Source organism: Montipora capricornis, chromosome 8 (assembly GCF_036669925.1).
Source record: "Montipora capricornis isolate CH-2021 chromosome 8, ASM3666992v2, whole genome shotgun sequence".
NCBI classification, from domain to species: domain Eukaryota; kingdom Metazoa; phylum Cnidaria; class Anthozoa; order Scleractinia; family Acroporidae; genus Montipora; species Montipora capricornis.
In genome coordinates, this window is record NC_090890.1 from 36,586,242 (window position 1) to 36,606,241 (window position 20,000).

Below are 20,000 nucleotides of genomic sequence, written 5' to 3' on the forward strand. Positions count from 1 at the left end.
GAAATTTAAATATTGATCAATCAGAATTCAGAGAGCGGGAAAAACTGTGCTATTCGACTTCACGTCAACATTTTTGTCAACAAACAATTTACTTTAATTTAGGATACTTCGTCCACGTGTGAGATGGAACAATCGCCAAATACAATATATATTTTGACGTGATGTTTTCGCCGACGTCTAACGTCGATCTTAAAGTTCAATGAAAATCAATTATTAATTGCAATCAATATGATGGATAGTAATCAATAATAATCGATTGACTATCATTGATTGGTTCAATCAATAAAAATCGATACTCACTCACCAAATAGTCTTAATTGCTATTGATTATTATTGATTTTTATAGATAATCAATAACTGATCAGTAATACGTTTTAGTAATTAGTATGCTTTTAATAGTAAACTGTAGTAAAAATGATACAAATTTGAAACATTTAATTTGTGATAATATAAAGGCATACGTAGCAATAAAGACATACGTAGCAGTAAAGTTTTGTTAATGGTTTGTTAATTCACATGGCGCGTTTTATTGAAAATAACTTTAAAAAATTTCATAATCAATAAACTCAATATTAATCAATAGTAATCAATGATAATCGATAAAAATCCATACCCACTCAACTTTTAGGCATTGATTTTTATTGACTTCCAATATCAATCAATTAATTGTTAATTGATTTTTTTGTTGTTTCCTTTCTGTACTCCTAGATTCACAGCCTTCCTTACAATAGCAGCGTGCGGGAGCTTTATATGGTTTACGGTAAGTAAATAAATCACGGTTGCCTTGCAGTTGAGACGGGTAGAGTTTGGAAACTCCTTTCGATCAATACATTCGATCTCGAAACATAGAGCAACGAGCAAGCGTACAACATTCACACAGTCACTTCCAGAGACCTGACTCAGTTTTAAACGAGTTATTTAATACGTTTCAGCTCGCATGAATGACCTTTGAATTTCGACCCAATCCCAAGTGTAACAAGGCTACCATTAATTATGGAGGGAAAATCATTTCATTTATCAACAATAAGTCTGAATTAATATGATCACAAAATGCGTCCAAGAAAACAAGCTCTTCGCTACCAATATAATTAAGCGTCAATCCATTCGTCATTAATTTTGAATTTTATCGTGAAAACGATCTCTGAACGCGCGGCAATTTTAGTGTGATGATGATTGCTTAGTGGTACAACTTCACTACTTGACTCTCTTTAATAATAATAATAATAATAATAATAATAATAATAATAATAATAATAATAATAATAATAATAATAATAATAGACTTTGCAATACCATATGATAGCCGTATTGAGGAGAAAGAAGTCGAGAAGATAGTAAAATACCAGGATCTAGCAAGAGAATTGAGGAAGTTATGGAAAATGAAAACAATGGTAATTCCTATTGTAATCGGAACATTTGGAACAGTTCCAAAGGATTTAAAGAGGAGACTAAAGAATAGTGGTATAGACACAAAGATAGACGAGCTTCAGAAAAGTGTGATTCTGAACACGACAAGGATTCTTAGGAAGGTCCTAGAAGTTTGAGGAGACTTGTTGTCACCAAGCTTCCTGGAGTACTGAAGATCCATTGGAAATCTAATGTGCGAAAACAAGATAATAATAATAGTAATTAAAACAATAATAATAATAGTAATAATAATAATAAGAATAATTTCTTTTGACTTTGATAGCCCCAAGAAAAATGACAACGCCATCCGCAACAAATGCAACGCATCCCACGTCTGGTAAGTGTAAAGTCTCGTACTTATCATTGATGTTATTGGGCAAGATCCGGACTCAACCGTTTTTTCAAAAAAAAAATTATTATCATTATTACTATTATTTATTCAATATAATAATAATAATAATAATAACAATAATATTACAATTATGATGATGATGATGTCAAATCTTTACTTCTTTATATGTCTTTGATAGCCTCCAAACATATGACAACGCCAAGTCTACCAGGTGCAGTTGATACCACGTCAAGTAAGTTTAGTCTCGTAGTTATCGTTAATTTTTCAACCCTAGACAATGATCACAATTGGGCGAGATCCGGAGTCAACATATGATTTAAAGAAAATATATTATTATTATATATTACTTATTTTTTATTTAATATTATTATTATTATTATTATCCTCATTATGTTTTACTTCTAAAAGCTTAGTGTTGATGTTCATTACTCCATTTACTTCGGTGAGAGAGAACAAGACGGGTTAGACGCAGTTAGACGGGTCTCACAGGGTCTTCTTCCAGGGTGCTCAACATGGAGCCACCAGTCTCAAAATTCTCGCTGTCCTTAATAAGGTTAGTTTCTGAGCATGTTCTATCCTCATTGCAATCCCAATATCTTCAACAAACTACTCAAATCCGGTTTCCATCACCCCCAATGCCCCTACAACTACTGGTATGACAGTTACAGTAACCTTCTTCATCGCTAATATTTACGCTATTTCTTTTACCGGCTTGTACTTCTCATCCTTCTTTTCAAATTCTTTATCGCTTACTCATACGTCCCCAGGTATAGCTACGTCTATGATCTTTGTCTCTCTACTCGTTTTGTCAACGACTACAATGTCTGGTCTACGAGCTTCATACATCAAATCACATTGAATTGAACAATTCGCCAAGATCTTATATTCAATATACTCAATGACACCTTCTGGCTTGCGCTCGTAGGAGCGACGGTGAGGAGTGTACTTGTCACGTTGCCAATGCACATATCTAGCTACATTGTCGTGCCTTCTTGTTTTTATTTTTTGAGCCACGTTGCTACACCGTGACTCACTCACAATATGCGAAACCGTCTGGTTTTTGGTACCACACATTCTACAAATGGGCCGGCGATTCGACACTGTTATCTACGTCTGGAACTTTGTGTAATTAGTTCTCAATGCTTGTTACTGAGAGCTGCCTCTGTGTGTCCTTTCAGATCACTTTCCTCAATCACAATCAGGTATTATTTCTATCTATCCTATCCATTTCCCGAAGGTATTGTCCCTGCATTGCTTTCTCTTTCCAGTTATTTAACCTTCTCTATTCATCTTTCTTCTTAAATTCTTTTGGGTGTCGCATTTTTACTGTGAGTACAGGCAGCATTTTTCTGGGGAATATTCACTCCTGTACGGTACTATAGTACATGTAGGCAATTTTTGTCTGCATTAAACATCCGCATATAAGAACAAGTGGATTAAGGACATCAGGCTGAACTTTGGCCAATAGAGCACCATATAAATAAGAACAAATTAAGCCTGATAAGTAAGTGTTCTTAATATAAAGGGAAAGGGTGTTAGGATGAGGAAACAATACAGTACAGTAACTTATATCAAAGTACTATAGTGTTCAGGACCATTACAAACTGTAAAATCTATCGAAAAACAGCAATGTATGCATGGCTGCGGGGATTATTATTATTATTATTATTATTATTATTATTATTATTATTATTATTATTATTATTATTATTATTATCATCATCATTATCATTCACGACAGATATAGTCATGGCAATGCTGGAAACTTTAGTCTTATCATCAGACTAATAATAATAATAAATTAATACAATAATAATAATCATCATCATCATCATCATAATAATAATAATATTTATTCCTATAGCCCCTAAACACTTCTTGCCCTAGGCGCTTTACAATATTTATATGCTTAATATAAAAACCTATTTCTTAAAAGTTACATATATCAAGTACTCCCAACCAACCCTAAACAAAAAACCTAAACATCATAAGTCAACTTACATAAATGAGTTTTTAGCTCCTTCTTAGAACTGCCCACGACACTGGATTGTCTTATGTTCAATGGAAGCTAGTTCTACAGTTTCGGGCCGGCGACTGAAAACGCGCAATCACCATACCACTTGGTGCAAGTTCGACTCACTGCAAGAAAGTTCTGCGAAGTAGACCTAAGCGTCCGTGTAGACGTTCTATAGCGTAACATAACACTTAAATAAGAGGGTGCCATGCCATTTAGTGCTTTGTAGACTAAGAGTAAAATCTGATAAATAATTAAATATTAAACCCGTAACCAATGGAGACTTTGAAAAACAGGTGTAATGTGATTATATTTTCTAACGAAAGAAACGACGCGAAGAGCAGTATTCTGTGTCAGCTGTAACTTATTCAACTGATAGGCAGACGGTCCGTATAATAACGAATTACGGTGGTCCAGTTTTGAGCTAAATGCATGTGTTAAGATTTCCATAAATTCCTTTGTTAGGAATTTTCTGATTTTGCTAATATTTGTATTTTGAAATATGATCATTCAAGGACAAATCTGTATCTAAGATTACCCTCAGATTTCTTGCACTGGGCTCCGGTGTAATCAATTCATCAGCAACTGCGACAGAGTCCAGCTCAGGTGCCACACGGAACTTCGAGGTGAAAAACAAGCAGCTCAGATTTATCTTGATTGAGTTTTAGGCCATTGTACAACATCCAAGTATCGATGTCTCTTACGCAGAGCTCAACTTTGGATTTAGCCAAGTAAAGATGATCGAACGATCCTGTCTTGAAGGAGACATACAACTGTGAGTCATCCGCGTAGAGATGTTATTGGAGGTAACGACGTCTGATTATCTTGCTAATGGGGGATGTGTATGCCAAATAGAGTAACGTTCCCAGGACGGAACCCTGAGGTACGCCCCGATCCAGACTACGAGGTAAAGACTTGCAACCTTCAACACAAACATACCGCTTGCGAGATGTACGATAGGACCGAAACTAAGCCAACAATGTACTCCTGATTCCAAAAATGGTGGACAGTCTAGAGAGCAGGATCGAGTGCGCTACGGTATCAAAGGCAGCTGATAGGCCGAGTAGCAGGAGGATTACAGAGTGCCTACTGTCAATGGCGCACAGGATGTCACTTTTAACCTTGACTAAAGCTGTTTCAGTTGAGTGGAAAGCTTTATATGCTGACTAGAAAGGCTCATCTAGATGTTGGTCAAAACATGACGAGTAAATTGGTCAGCGGCAGCTTTTTCAACAACTTTTGAGACCATCGGCAGATTGGATATCGGGCGAAAACTCTTAGTCAGCATCAGGCTTCTTCAGCGAGGTAAGCAATTCAGCCAACTTAAAAGACTCAGGCATAGCTCCCTTCGTTAGTACTGGGTAGATTGACAATCCTGGTTATTACGGGGAGAAGTGTGTCCAAACATCCCTTCACAACGAAGGCTGGAAGTGAGTAAAGATTACAGGATTTGCATGACGATTTAGAGGCAAAGCCCCTCACGCCCTCCAGAGAGACTACTCTAAAATCATGGAGTAGGACAGAGCATGTCTCATCTCAGCAAAACGGTTTGCCAATATATCATTGTCCTGTGCAGAAGGATAACGCCACGCTGTGTTCTTATGAAGTAACTTGTTAACAGTCTCGAAGAGTAGCTTCTGATCACTAGCATTTTCCCGAATAATTGATGTATAATACGAAGGCTTCAGATTGTCGATTAAGTTAGTGACTACTCTGCACTGGTACACATAATTCTCCCGGTCTACTTCCAAAACCGTTTTTAACCATTTCCGTTCCAGACCTCGCCTCTTGCCTTTCTGTTCCGCCACTTCCGGTGTGTACCTTGTAGCGGATGGTCTAATGGCCACACACTTTGACTTCAGAGGTGCATGCAATGACAGAAAAACACTATGGAGAGGCAAGAATGTCCTAAAAGAAACAATTTAGATTAATGGATCGTAATTACCGGAATTGAACCATTTTCTTGGCATACGCAAGTTCCCGTAAGTTCAAATCACAATGAATTGCTTAGTCATCAGAGATCGCAGGATCACGAATCGATATTTTTCTCACGATTGAGTACTCAGATCTGTGATTACAAGGTCAAGGGTGTGACCGTCCTTATGTGTAATGCCATTAACATGCTGTTTGAGATCAAGGGCTCCAAGCATATTAGCAAAACGTTTCGTCTGATAGTCATTAACATCATCGACATGAAAATTGAAGTCCCCAATGAAGATGATCGGGCCTGGATGTTTCGCTATCTAGGGTCTTCTCAAGTAGCGGTGAGAACTCCTCATAAAACATGAGCTCACACTGGACGAAAAAATGTATTTACACCAAATTTGCACAGCGCAAATATAATGCAAACAGTTGCTTCTATATTCACACTGGTGTGCAAATATGGTAGCAAATGTGGCATTTACCATGTTTGCTACAGGTTTGCTCTAGAGTAAATATATGTTTGCATTGTATTTGCGTTGTGCAAATTTGGTGTAAATCCGTTTTTTCATCCAGTGTTAAAGGTCTTATATTGCTCACAGATGATCCCGTTTACCCGAAGACTATCCTTAAAGAGCAGTCTAACACCCCCACCCCTCTCCTGAGTCCTGGGGTTATGAGGAAATCTATAACCTGTAGCACAAGGGGTACCCATATCGACCATATCAGAGTCATCGTTATGAAACCAAGTTTCAGTCAAAGCCAGGACATCGATATTATTGTCAACCGTGAAATCCTTGATTGTCATTGCTTTATTGCCAGCTAATCTAACATTAAGATGAGATAGGCGTAGACACATGGCGATGCTTCCGACTTTGCCGCTGTCATTGCAGACACGCTTTACTGGTATAATGTTCCAAGGCTCACGCGTGAGCGATGATGATTTTGTGTTGTACGACCTATATTATCATAGCGTACATCATCATCATTATCATTTTCCCCCGCTCAAGTTATCAACTCTCTGGGGTGCTTCTGTCAGTGTTCCTCCTAACAATTGCATAAAGTCTGATTTAGCCATCATGGTCCTTCTCAACTGCTGGGCATCTAAGCCCAGTAGGTTTTCAAACTTCGTTCACTTGGGTGAGTTAGTGTTAAACAAAAGCTGCTTTTGTAGCTGATCATTTTCCATCCTGCAGATGCGGCCAAGGTATTTCAGTTGCTACTCGTAGCAAGTTAGCGCTATAGATTGAGTCTTCGTTTTTTAGCGCAAGTCAGCATTGGACATGTTGTAACTCCAGTCCACTTTTCCTTCAACATTAACATTTTGGGAACCAGGTGTGTTCTTCCGCTTATAACCACCCTTGATCATTTTTCTTAGGAACCCATGCCAGATTTTTTTATCTCTATTTTATTGACATCACTGGCAGACATCTGCCACGCTTAAACGCTATACAAAAGGCGGGATCGAACACATGGCACTAGGAACTTGACCCGGGTTTGTAAAAGGATACGGTGGTCGGTTAGAACATGCTTTAGTTCGAATTCGTTCCATTTCATGAATGCGGCACCAATTCTAGTGTAGAGGAAACAAGATGATTCAGTGTTGCAATTACGTACTAATGGAGTATCCAAGGTATTTAAAGGTACGAACATTCTTAATATCTCTACCACCCTGAGGGATGATGCTCAGTTGGCATTTCACATGTTCGTCAACATTGAAGGCCATTGTTTCCGTCTTTACGTATGAGATTTGTAACCCAAAACGGATGTAGGTGGTGGCATCATACACTTGGAGGATGTTCTGCAATTCCTCGATGGATTCAGCGAATGTGGCTTGATCATCCGCGAAAGGAATCTCAGTAATGCGATTTGCCCCAGACGCTCGTGCTTTCTTACTTGAAGCCTGTGTCTGGATACATTTCCGCTATCTCATGGTGTGCAACTCTGATAACAAAGCCCAGGGAGATATTGAAAATGGATGGAGACTCCAGAGTGCCTTGCCGACATCCCACAAGGGTGTCAAACATCCGATTTGTTCCTTTGATGCATGCTTTTGTGCCAGTGTATAGGGCACTCAGGACTGCTACAATTTGTGGACACTTGAGGCGAATTGCGAATGGCAAGTCGTACGCAGCCTTAAGGTCTACAAATGCGGCAAACAGTGGTGTTCTTGTTTTACTAGATGTTTCGAGCACTTGGCGCAGGATGAAGATAGCATCAGTGGTTGATCTATTGGACCGGAAACTGTATTGAGTTGGCAGGAGTATGAACTCATAGGCCTCGCGAGCTCTCTCGACCATTATTGCTGACACAACTTTAGACATTGTTGCAATGATACTCAAGCCTCTGTGGTTTTCTGCACACGAGCGGATGCCTCGTTTGTAAAGACATGTCATGCTGGCCGTAAGCCATCTAGGATAGGATAGGATAGGATAGGATAACTTTATTTAGACACGGTAAACTCATCAGTCGCAACTATAAAAACTTAATTAATTACCAAATTAATTATAAAAACTTTATTAATTACTACAAATTATACGACGACTACAACTACATTATTCAAAATTGCTTTAAATAATCAATAAATGTATCTCAATGGTACATGGAGGTATGTCCATACTAGCGTTATCAGGATCAATAAATACTTCAGTAGTCTTTCCGATGTCGCGTATTTGAGATGCTCAGCGTACAGTCTATCTGTTCCTCTACATTTGCCATTCTTAAGCTTTTTTACCCCCGTCTCAATCTCCGAGCGGTCTGGTACTGATGTGTCAATGACGGGAAGGTCTTCAGGTGATAAAATGTAGGAGTGATCTTCTGGTCGTTCCAGTTCTGGTTGCGGGTCATAGCTACAGGGGCCAAAATGTTAGAGAAGTGTTCCTCTAGTTTTGACGGAGATATCAGAGGCTTATTTGATCTTTCGAGCGATGTGTGCTGCTTCATCAGTCTGAACTCCCCTTCTGCTTTACGTTGTTCACTTGCTAAATTGACCTCGTCTGACTGAGTTTTAAAGTACGCATTCTTGAGCTTTGCACGCAGTTTCTTAACTTCCTTCGTTAGCGACATCCGTTTGGTTGGATGCTTTTCCTCGCGGCGTTTCAGCAACAGGTCCTGGTATTCCTGGTTCGCCCATGGCTTTTCGTGAGTATGGTGTATTCTAGAGGGGATGGTTTCTCTAGAGGCCTGTTCTATCGCATCAGCAATAAACGCCTCTAGGCTCTCATCAATTTGTTCTGATTTTGGTCCAGGCGCAATCGATTGATTCAGTTTAACACTGTATCTGGCTCAAATATTTGGATCATCTCTCAGATCTTACGTCCTGGCTGTCATTTGACGGTGTTTTCTTGGAAAAGATCTGTTCGGCTCGTCTTTTTGTCCGAAAAAGGGCGTGCATCACTACGACGTGGTGGTCAGATTCAAATATTTCGCTCTAGCTGCTTGGGATACGCCCTGCAATTTTTAGTCGCCCGTTTAATGTACCACTCTCCCACGATGTAGTCAAGTCTCCGTTTGTAACCGAGATTAGATACAAATGACTATCTATGCTCGTCAGATTTTGTTGCAAACATGGTGTTCAATAAGAAAAGGTTATTGCTTTCTGCTGTACGGGAATGGAATGAGGAGCATTGTTCAGTCGTTAATTTGATACATGAGCAGGTCGAATGGTAGATCTTACAGGAATTTTCTGACCACTTGAAGAATCAGGGCCGGGTAAAGGGTGAACATCTCCGCTCAGAAGGATCAAAAGCACCAGGTAGTTGAAACTTGCATTGGAGTCAGGATAATAATATATGCAGCTTTTCAAAAGTTTCATTTTAAACAAAACCCTTGTCACTCCTCTTTTGATCACACAAAGAAGCTGGACACCTCTGTTTGTAGAATCTACTGAGTGTAGCAATTCTCCAGGGATAGCCTCATTAGTGAGCAATCCAGTGAGCAATTATTATTATTATTATTATTATTATTATTATTATTATTATTATTATTATTATTATTATTATTATTATTATTTGAGATCTTTATTTTCTTATCTGTGTTTGATAATCGCTAAAAATATGACAACGACAAGCCCACCACGTACTTTAACAGCTGATCCCATCACCGGTAAGTTTAGTCCGGTCGTTGTCAATAAATTTTAACCTCGGATATTGCGTTTTTCGCCTTCTGATTGGTTGTCAGTGAATGTGTTGCATGGGTTATTATTATTATTCAGGGAAGATACAGTCACGGCAATGCTGGAAACTTTAGTCCCATGATCACACTAATAATAATAATAAATTATTATTCATGTTATTATTATTATTATTATTATCGTTATTATTATCATTATCATTATCATTATCATTATCGTTATCGTTATAGTTATTATTACTATCACTATTATTATTATTATTATTATTATTATTATTATTATTATTCATATTATTATTATTATTATTATTATTATTTGAAATCTTTATTTTCTTATCTGTCTTTGATAGCCGCTCAAAATATGACAACAACAAGCCCTTTACGTACTTTAACAGCTGATCCCATCCCCGGTAAGTTTAGTCAAGTCGTTATCATTGAAGTTCAACCTCGGATATTGCGTTTTTCACCCTCTGATTGGTTGTCAGTTAATGTGTTGGATGTGGTATTATTATTGTTATTATTACTGTGTTATTGTTATTATTATTCACCACAGATATAGTCACGGCAATGATAGAAACTTTAGTTCCATTATCAGACTAATGATAATAAATTATTATTCATGTTATTATTATTATCATTATTATTATTATTATTATTATTATTATTATTATTATTATTATTACTATCAAATAAAAATAAATAAAATTATGATATTTGGCTAGAATAAGGCAATAATTAAGTATTTCCCACTTTCTTGATTTTTAGTGCCAACCACAGAAAATAACGCTTTCGGGTAAAAGCAAATAGTGAGGCAGTGTGACACATGCATGGTGTTAGAGCTTCCAAGTGAATGTTGAAGGTCTTGGGCCGGGCAATTATTTGATCCCCCCTATTTGCCTATTCAAGTCACCCGCGGGCTTGCCATTTGCAATCGAGCTTTTTAGTCTTGGTACTCAACTTAAAAAGAATTAGTTCTCTAATGTCAACTATCAACATCATTTTTGCATCTCTAGGCATCATCAAAGCTGTGGCAATATCGATTGGAGCCCTTATTGGTTTAGTTTTGTGTATTTACACATGCAACAGAATCGATATCTGCAAGAAACCAAGCCCTAAACCAGTGGCACCTGAAGGTTGAGTATCATCGTTGCCGATTCGTTTAGCGATAAAAGATAAAATTGAACTCTAACTTCGCTTTATCAATTACTTAACCAACCTTGCACCAAGAGAACTCAAAGTATATCAAACGTGCAAAAGAATCTTTCAATGCAGGCAGGAGAAGGGGAGCCTCTATGTCCCATACATGGCCGAGGAGTCAACCCTTTCCCGAGTAGATTTATTTGTAGAACGCCTCCTTTGGGAGATTCAGCACAGCGTCTAGGGAAATATGAAACTTTTCGCCGGAAAAACCTGTTACGAAAAATAAATTTACTCGGAAAAGGATTGATCCAAGGAATTAGTAGAGATCTAAGCTTCCCTTGACGAACACCTTGTGCAGGACATCCCGGGACCCGGGTTCCCTCAGTGAAAGAGAAGTGCAGAAACTCAGTAATGTAGCAGCTCTCGTAACCTGCTATTGCTTGGTATAATTGTAAGCAGCCTATATTGTTTTTAAGTCTAAGTCATTATTGTTTAGTGTTTTGGTTTTAGCTTCGGTGTGGAACCATTCACATTATACCTTACGAGAGCTGCTGCATGACTCCACAAGTTCCATCTTTTTCTTTTTCCATTCAATGGACAATGGTAAAGCCTTTTGTTCTTTCTCTTATCCTCGTATTTATCAAATGAACAAATTAGAAAACTCTTAATTAACTACAATTCTGGGAGGTACAGAATGATTATTGTTTTTAATGGATTAACTTAAATGTGCAAATATGGTTTCAGAGCATTAGGGTCTGTGGAGCAAAAAAAAATGAAAGCAAGTGGGAATGAGGGTCCCATTCCCACCCCCAAATACTTAGAGTGCGTTGTTTGAGGAGAGCAGCGATATTTTCTTTGTTTACTTGTTTATTCATTCATTGAAGGCGGGTCAGCTTATAGCTTTAGCAAGTGCAAAACAAGCAATCCTTCACGAAGAAGCGGGTTGTTGTTTCCCTAAGATCAGTGAACAAACTCTTCCTCATTTTGCCCTAGTGTGTAGCTGTGAAAGCGCAGTGGACACAAAAATTGAAGTTTATTGCTTTCTGGTTAGCAACAGATAACGAGCAAGTTCACAAAAGTGGATAATTAGCGAGGGTAATTGAGCTTTTACGGTTTCGCGACTTGCAGCAGACTGACATTTACCCCAACATATTAGCGCCCACACATGTTTCACTTCAAATTTTGTGTCACTAGGTTATGAGTACGCCGCGTTCATTGTATTCAGCTCCCATGACTGGAGATGGATGAGGAGGATTCTTAATCTTCTGGAAGAACATCATATTAAGTGCTGCGTACATTACAAAGACTTTCAACCCGGTATACCGTTCGTAGAAGAAATGGCGAGATGTGTTAATAGCAGTCAAAAAGTCCTGGTCTTATTTTCAAAACATTTCTTGGCAACCCCGTTTGGCGATTTCGAGATGAGACTAGCCATTCATCGGATGGTAGAAAGGCGGGACAACTGTTTGGTCATCATCAAAATCGATGATGTGGATCATAATAATCTACCTCGAGAAATTCGCAACTTTAACTTTATCGACTGCACCAGCCTCTTGGAACGACCCCATTGGAAAGCAAGGGTACTCAACCTCTTCCCACATCGATCCAAGATTGATTTGGTCAGCGGCAATGATAACGAGATCACAGAAAGACCAGGCTTGGTGAGAAGTGTGAGCACGGTTAGCAGTGCGACTCAGATATCAACAGTGTAACGCGAATATTTCTTACTGCTGCTGCTGGAAACACACGCGGCCCAAAGTCAAAAGATGAGTGCATTTTTTGAACGTTCCTCGCTATGCGGGGACGGCCAAGTTTGAGAATATATGGATATAGCGGATACCTTAGAAATGCACACGGCGAGCAACCGTAGACGGTATACGTTGGATCAAGCTAGTGGTCTGATCTTTGTAATGTAGAAACCAAAGAAGACAAGAACAGGAACCGATAAAAAAAAAGTTATTTTAATTTTGCGTGCTTCATTTCCCGCACTGGTCAAGTTGCTTTTTTAACGCTCACTGGGTAGTTACGTTGATTGCAAATATTCTAAAATTTAAATGTAAAACACATTTTGAAAACCACAGGTCCGCCAGCACATCAATGCCAACAGATGAAGTTTGGTACATGCGAATCATCCGACTCAACCTTAGACTGTCTGGACACATCTGTCGCATTCCTGTCCCAAACATTATCTTCCTTCTAATAAAATCGCTTGCTCTGAATCCTTTCCGAATACCTAACTTGCTTGTGAAGATATATTTGGGCAAATGGAACTAACGGTGGATACCCAAAGTTCACATGCATTTTCGTGATGTACGTCAACTGAAGATATGTAACTCGGGCTGTGAAGAGCTCTTTTATTTATTTTTCATTCCACAGTAATTCAAATAAATGTGTTATGTAGTCCGGCTCATACAAAAAGACACTTTGCACGGTAGAGGTAGAGATTTTCGCTCGGGAATCCTCATCACATGGTCGCTGTGTAAAAAAAAAAACAAAAAATAAACAAGTTATAACATCAAGTGAACCCGGTGTGGCCAACACATCATCCACGCGCGGAACAATTTTTAAGCCTATCAGAGTCACCGCTTTACATGAAAAGCTTTCCTCCACACTGCCATTTCAGTACAGATCGGAAGCCCACTGACCCATGCCAGAATTGTCGATCTCTATCATTTGGACTTGCCCCATCAGGTTACTGAATCAACTCAATTTAGAGTACGGGTCCCGCCAAATTATTAAGATCTCACCCGCTCTCCTGTGCTGCGACTCGTTTTCTCGAAAGGTGGTCAAATATTTCCGATTCAACGTTATTGAATAGTTTTTTAAATGGTTCATCTCTTTTGACTTTAGATAAGAACAAGGAATTGTTTTTTCAAGTGCAAAGATTTCTTATTGAAAGTAAGCGTTTCAAGAAAGGCGATTAACACTTTTGACCTCTTTTCAGCATTTTCGTAATTGTCTGGCCCTTATGCATTCTTTATTAATGTAAAATTTATTTAGAAGTGAACCCCCTAGATGAGCAAAGTGTATGCTCTTGGGGGGAACAATTAGATTGGACCGGATGACAACAACGCTTCTGGTTGGTCTGCAACCGAGAGCCGCACGAGGTATTGCTCCGGCAATGCAAAATCATACAACGCGCAGGGAATACAATACCGCCACGTTTTCCCCACTAATCTAGCAGAAGCCGTTTTAAAAAGAGATAATACTGAAACAGAAAACTGATGAGACGTCTGAGTTATGGACAGGTTTATAACTGGGTACCAGCAGTATACTGCAGCTGGTAACCCTGCCTGCGATGGACTCTTTCTTTTCTAACATGATTTTGAAGATTTATATTATCTAATTGACGTCCGTCGGTCATTCGTGCTGGTGGTGAAAACAGAATATTTGCAATTTGAAATTAGGGTTGCCTCTTGCTACAGGTTTTTTTTTTTTTTTATTGTTCACGCAGTTGAGTCCAAATATTCGTGCAAACATAAAAGGATTATTGGTCGCATTTTCTGTAGTAAACTAGCATTTAGCATAACACACAAGATGGCGGGTTTCAACCACTTTATTCCCTAGGCATCATGGGTAAAGCCGCTTTTTCCCACAAATGGGATAGAAAACACAACAGTACTGCGACATAAACAGTAATCTCAGCTACAAATTAAGTCGTTCCACTGGTTTCTTGATTCTAGCCTCAAAACAACTGGTGATGACATGCCCTCAGCCCCTTGGTCAAAACTAGGCTCAGATTTAACAGCACTAACGTTTGGCTGGCATATATCATCAGAAACTGTATCACTATCTAGAACTGGGGGCGATTGCTGATATGACTCAGGATGAAGTAGTTCGACCTCACTAGTCTCATTTGGTTCTTTAATTATCTTGAGCCTTAATTAAATGATCGGCATGCACAAACCTGGTCTTATATCCCGTCTTAATCACATAGTCCACAAACCGTTACCACCCTTCCTAGGATCCACTTTTCACTATTGCGTGTTTCTTACTGGAACTGTGTCGTTTTCAGAAAATTGCCTCTCCCTATGATATTTTAAACCCTTACATTCTCTCTGCTTTTCCGGTTTGGTCTCTATCGCTTGGGCTAACGTCGGTTTTACCGAGCTTAGTCGGGTGCGCAGACGACGTTTCACTAATAGCTCGGCTGGACTGATACCTGTGGTGCTGTGTGGGGTTGTACGATATCTTAAAAGGAAATCAGCTAGACTGTGCTTTAGAGACCGAGCCCTGTTGCCATCTAAAGCCTGCTTCACCAGAGCTTCCTTAACCACCCTTACCGATCTCTCAGCTGCACCATTAAATTGAGGATGGTATGGTGGAACTAGAGTATGTTTGAACCCGTTTTTGCTCATAAACTCGCAAAATTCGTTAGAAATAAACTGAGGTCCATTATCAGAAACCACTTCTTCTGGCAAGCCATGCTGGGCGAATATAAGACGTAGTTCATCTACGGTACGCTCTGTGGTAGTTGACGTCATGTTTTACCTCCAGCCATTTTGAATTGCTATCAACCACTATTAGGAAATGATCAGATCCCTTCTGACAAAAATCGAGGTGAATAGGTTGGAAAGGACGTGTCGGCCACTTCCACGGTATTAAGGAAACACTAGGAGGAGAACTTCTTACGTTCTGGCAAACCGTGCATAATTTCACTGCTCTCTCGATTTCGTCATCCATTTTGTGCCATCATACACATGTGCGGGCAATAGCCTTCATTGCACAAATACCAGGATGCTCCCAATGCAATACCTTTAACATTTTCTCTCTGAGCACATATGGAATAATTACCCTAGAGCCCCAAAGAACGCAGTTCTGTTCACAAGAAAGCTCCCACCTACGATTGAAATAGGGTTTGAGTTCTTCCCCATCGCATTTTTCGCGCCATCCCGACAGGACGAAATCAAGTACTCGACTCTGTAACGGGTCCGATCGGGTGGCTTTCCCGATATCTTTGGCTGTTACTGGGAAGTCCCCATCGATAGCACTTACACTGTAGATTTCACTTTCGCCCCCAATCTTGGAGTCTTCATGGGGTAATCGGGAGAGAGCATCACAGTTACTATGTTGCTCCGACCTTCAGTCTGTATTCAATACAATAATCATAAGCAGAGAGAACAATGGCCCATCGTTGCATGCGGGCAGCTGCCAACGTGGGAATTGCAGCCTTAGGGCCCAAAATAGCTAACAAAGGCTGGTGATCGGTTATTATAACGTGAACTTTCGTCCGTACAAAAACTGATGATTTTTTTTTACTCCATACACAATAGACAGAGCTTCTTGTTCTATCTGTGCATAGTTTCTCTCGCTGGGGGTTAGGGTACGGGAGGCATAGGCTACTGGCCTCTCCCGCCCGTCATAATCCATAACATGACTTAGTAAAGCTCCTAGGCCATAACTTGATGCATCACAGGCCAGCCGTAACTCCCTATTCAAGTCATAGTGAACTAATAGTGAATCGCTAGTAAGACTTTCCTTACAGCCCTCGAAAGCTGTTTGACATTCCTTTGTCCAATCCCACGGAACATTCTTTTGCAAAAGCTTAGCAACGGTGCTAATGTTGTGGCTAGACCTGGCAGGAAAGAATGATAATATTGTACCATGCCTAGGAAAGACCTTAATTCTTTTACGTTCCGAGGGGCTGGTGCTTTCCTTACTGCATTTCTTTTCTCTCCCATTGGTTGGAGACCTACTACGTTTATTTTTAGAACTAGGTAAACCACTTCAGGTTTTAAGAACTCGCATTTTGACAGTTTTAGATGCAAATTGTATTTCTGCAGGCTGTCCAAAACCTCTGCGAGTACTTTACGATTCTCTTGCTAATCATTGCCTCCCACCAATATATCATCCTGCTTACATACACATTTCCCGATTCCCTGGAGGATTTTGTCCATTTTAGCCTGAAATATTTTTGGGGATGATTTTACACCATAGGGTAGTTTCTTGTAGGAATACAGACCTTTGTGGGTATTTATAGTCAAGTATTCTTGACTTTCTTCGTCAACATTCAGCTGTGCGTATGCGTGGGATAGGTAGATACCTTTGAACCAACAAGGGAAACATGCAAATCCTGAGTGGTGGGTAAAACAGATGGCTCGTCCTCCACAGCCTGATTGATAGTCGCTTTGTAATCACCGCAGATTTTCACTTTGTCATCGGACTTCGGCACTACCACAATTGGGCTCGCCCAACTTGACTGGTCAGTTTTCTCAATCACCCGGTATTTTTCAACTTTGTCTAATTAGCTCTTTTTCTACTTGTTCCTTCAATGCATAAGGAACTCGACGGGCGTTTGCAAAAATTGGCTTTACATGCCCTTTTATAGTGATATGTGCCTCAAACCCCGTCACGCTTGCATAACTGTCGCTGAACAAATCATTATATTTTGACAGAAGAGCTTGTAGTTGACTCTCGGAACCGGCCTTGTTTTCACTGGGGACACTAAAAATCTCACCCCATGCCAATTTGATTTGGCTCAGCCAATTTTTGCCGAGTAGAGTAGGCTTTCCGCTGTAATTAACTACTACTACTACTACTACTACTACTACTACTACTACTACTACTGGTAGTGAATAGTGTTTGTTCTTATAAACATCACACTGCATTTCACCTGACACATCAAGCCGTTCACCTGTGTATGTCCAAAGCACTACCTTAATTTGATGCTGTTAAGGGTATGTCGGCAAACTTCTCTTGATATAAACTGTGTGGCATTATGGAATAGTCGGCAGCAGTATCTACCACCATTTTACAAGATTTCCCATTGATTACCATGTCTACCGAGTAACCTTGGGAATTGGGGCTGTTTGTGTCAAGTGAGTACAGGGAATAGACTCCTAATTCATCCTCCGGCTACCTGATTAAGATCTGTGCAAATTGCGCACTGTCCCTTTCTTGGTTTCATTTTTGTTTCGACAAACAGATGCTAAATGACCAATCTTAGAACACCGATAACACTTTGCAGACTTGAATTTACATGACTGACCTGACTGTTTACCCCCAAAACATTGTTCATTGTTCTTGATGTCCTTTGTTGTCAACTGGTTCACTTGCGAACCCTCGCTTGTCGTAGGGTGTATCCGGAACTCCTGGGTGTTTCTCTCAGCCATCTCCATAGCTTTGGCAATCCTACAAGCCTTCGCGAACGTCAAATCCTCCGTGTTCAGCAGTTTATTTTGTATCTTCGGGTTGCTGAGTCCGCAGACTAATCGGTCACGTAGAGCTCTATCCAATAACTCAACATAATTACAATGAATGGCCAACGTCTTTAACGCCAGCACATAATCCCCGATCGATTCTCCAGACTTATGATTTCGGGTGCCAAAATGGAAACTCTGTGCAATTTCTAAGGGTTTTGGATTGTAATGTTTCTCCAAAGCACTCACAATCTCAGTGAACGGAGTATCTTTGGGCTGCACAGGTGCCAATAAATTACTTAGAGCTGAATATACCTCCGCTCCCACCTCTGTGAGGAATATTGCACGTTTCCTCTCGGCCACCACTCGATTAGCTTGAGTGCTGCCCTCTCCTGTTGTTTCTACGATGTTATTGGCCGTGAAGAACATTTCCATCCTTTCCACATAGGAACAGAATGTTTCACGTTCGGCGATGAACTCGCCCAGTGCACACACCCGAAAAGTCCACTTGCACCAGTGCTGGTCATTCTGTAAGCTACAACACACACAGTGTTGTCCGGAGATCCCTGCACTGATGACTGACGTCGGCTAATCCAATCCCGTCTTCGTCGCCAAAATATAGTAAACTAGCATTTAGCATAACACACCGTGAGATGGCGGGTTTCAACCACTTTATTACCAAGGCATCATGGGTAAAGTCGCACCCAAATACATATGTTACATTTTGGTAGTAGATTAACAAAGTTTTTAATTCCTGGAAAAGACCGCTGTTTTACTATTCACTTTGTTATTTACTCTAGTTAGCCTTTTTCATTCAAGGCAATTCTTATAAATGTTGTGTAAAAAAAACGAGCCGTGTAGTAAAATGCTGTAAAAATGCTGCTTTTTTACAGTATAAAATCTTTAAAAAGCAGCTTCTTTACTTAAAAATGCTGTTTTTTTTACAAATAAATAATTTTAAGAAAGCTGCTTTCTAATGTAAAAACTGCTACACTTTTACAATTAAGGTCAATTAAATATTTGTAAAGAAGCTGTTTTTTACAGAAATTATATCTGTTAGTAGAAAGAAACAGCTTTGACAAGTACAGCAGCCGTAAATAATTAAGCAAAACGGCTTTTACGACAGTTACTGTTAATACATGGCATCAAGGAGTGTAAACCATAGATTAGAGTGGAACAGCAAATTTATTAGTTATCTTTCTGAAACAGAAAGTGAAAGCTGAGAGCTCTTCCGATTGAAATACCGTGGTACTGTGATCTTTTGTAGCCTTTGTTAGCCATACCCATATCCTTTATTGACGACATCACAATTAGTTTAATCTCTGTGTAAAAATTCGAGACAACATTTGGTTCAGGCCACAGTTTGTGACCGCATGCAAAAAATTTATAATTCAGTTTTGTAAACACACGGTCTGAGTGATACAACTTTCCAACAACTTATGCCAGTGTCCCGAATATTTTGTTGGCTTGTCAATAAATAATACTTGTACGACTAGCACGTGCTAACAAAATATTCAATGACTGGCATAAGTCGTTGGAAAGTTATAGCGAATTGTAAATTTCCTGCATCTTTACAGGACGTACGTGACATGTAAGAAAACGGTGTTTCGCATAAATGCCGCACTAATCAAAGGCAAGAGAAGACGATGTCCACCAAACGCAAGCCAACAAAATATTCAGGACACTTGCATAAATCGTTGGAAAGTTATAACGCTCAGATCGTTTTTTTTACAAAACTGAATTGTAAATTTCCCGCACCTTTACAAGACGTGACATGTAAGAAAACGGTGTTTCGCATTATGCTGCACTTATTATAGACAAGGGAAAGTGATTTCTACTCATAAATAATACCTTTTTTTTTAATTTGAGCCAAGGAGCAGCGGCTCAATTCCCGGGT

At 39.5% G+C, this 20,000-nt stretch overlaps 1 protein-coding gene and 1 long non-coding RNA gene across 2 annotated transcripts in view; one reads left to right on the top strand and one right to left on the bottom strand.

Moving 5' to 3' along the window:
- The window catches only part of LOC138058880 (uncharacterized), a 22,018-nt gene extending 8,535 nt beyond the window's left edge, over positions 1–13,483 (top strand). The window contains exons 7-12 of the mRNA XM_068904326.1: positions 709–760; positions 1,691–1,744; positions 1,938–1,991; positions 10,175–10,234; positions 10,838–10,957; positions 12,159–13,483. Coding sequence (XP_068760427.1) covers positions 709–760; positions 1,691–1,744; positions 1,938–1,991; positions 10,175–10,234; positions 10,838–10,957; positions 12,159–12,676 — 858 coding nt within the window. The 3' untranslated portion in view covers positions 12,677–13,483. The remainder of the gene's footprint in view (positions 1–708; positions 761–1,690; positions 1,745–1,937; positions 1,992–10,174; positions 10,235–10,837; positions 10,958–12,158) is intronic.
- Positions 13,305–20,000, bottom strand: part of LOC138058884 (uncharacterized) — a 21,070-nt gene continuing 14,374 nt past the window's right edge. The window contains exon 3 of the long non-coding RNA XR_011134110.1: positions 13,305–13,439. This is a non-coding gene — a long non-coding RNA (uncharacterized lncRNA). The remainder of the gene's footprint in view (positions 13,440–20,000) is intronic.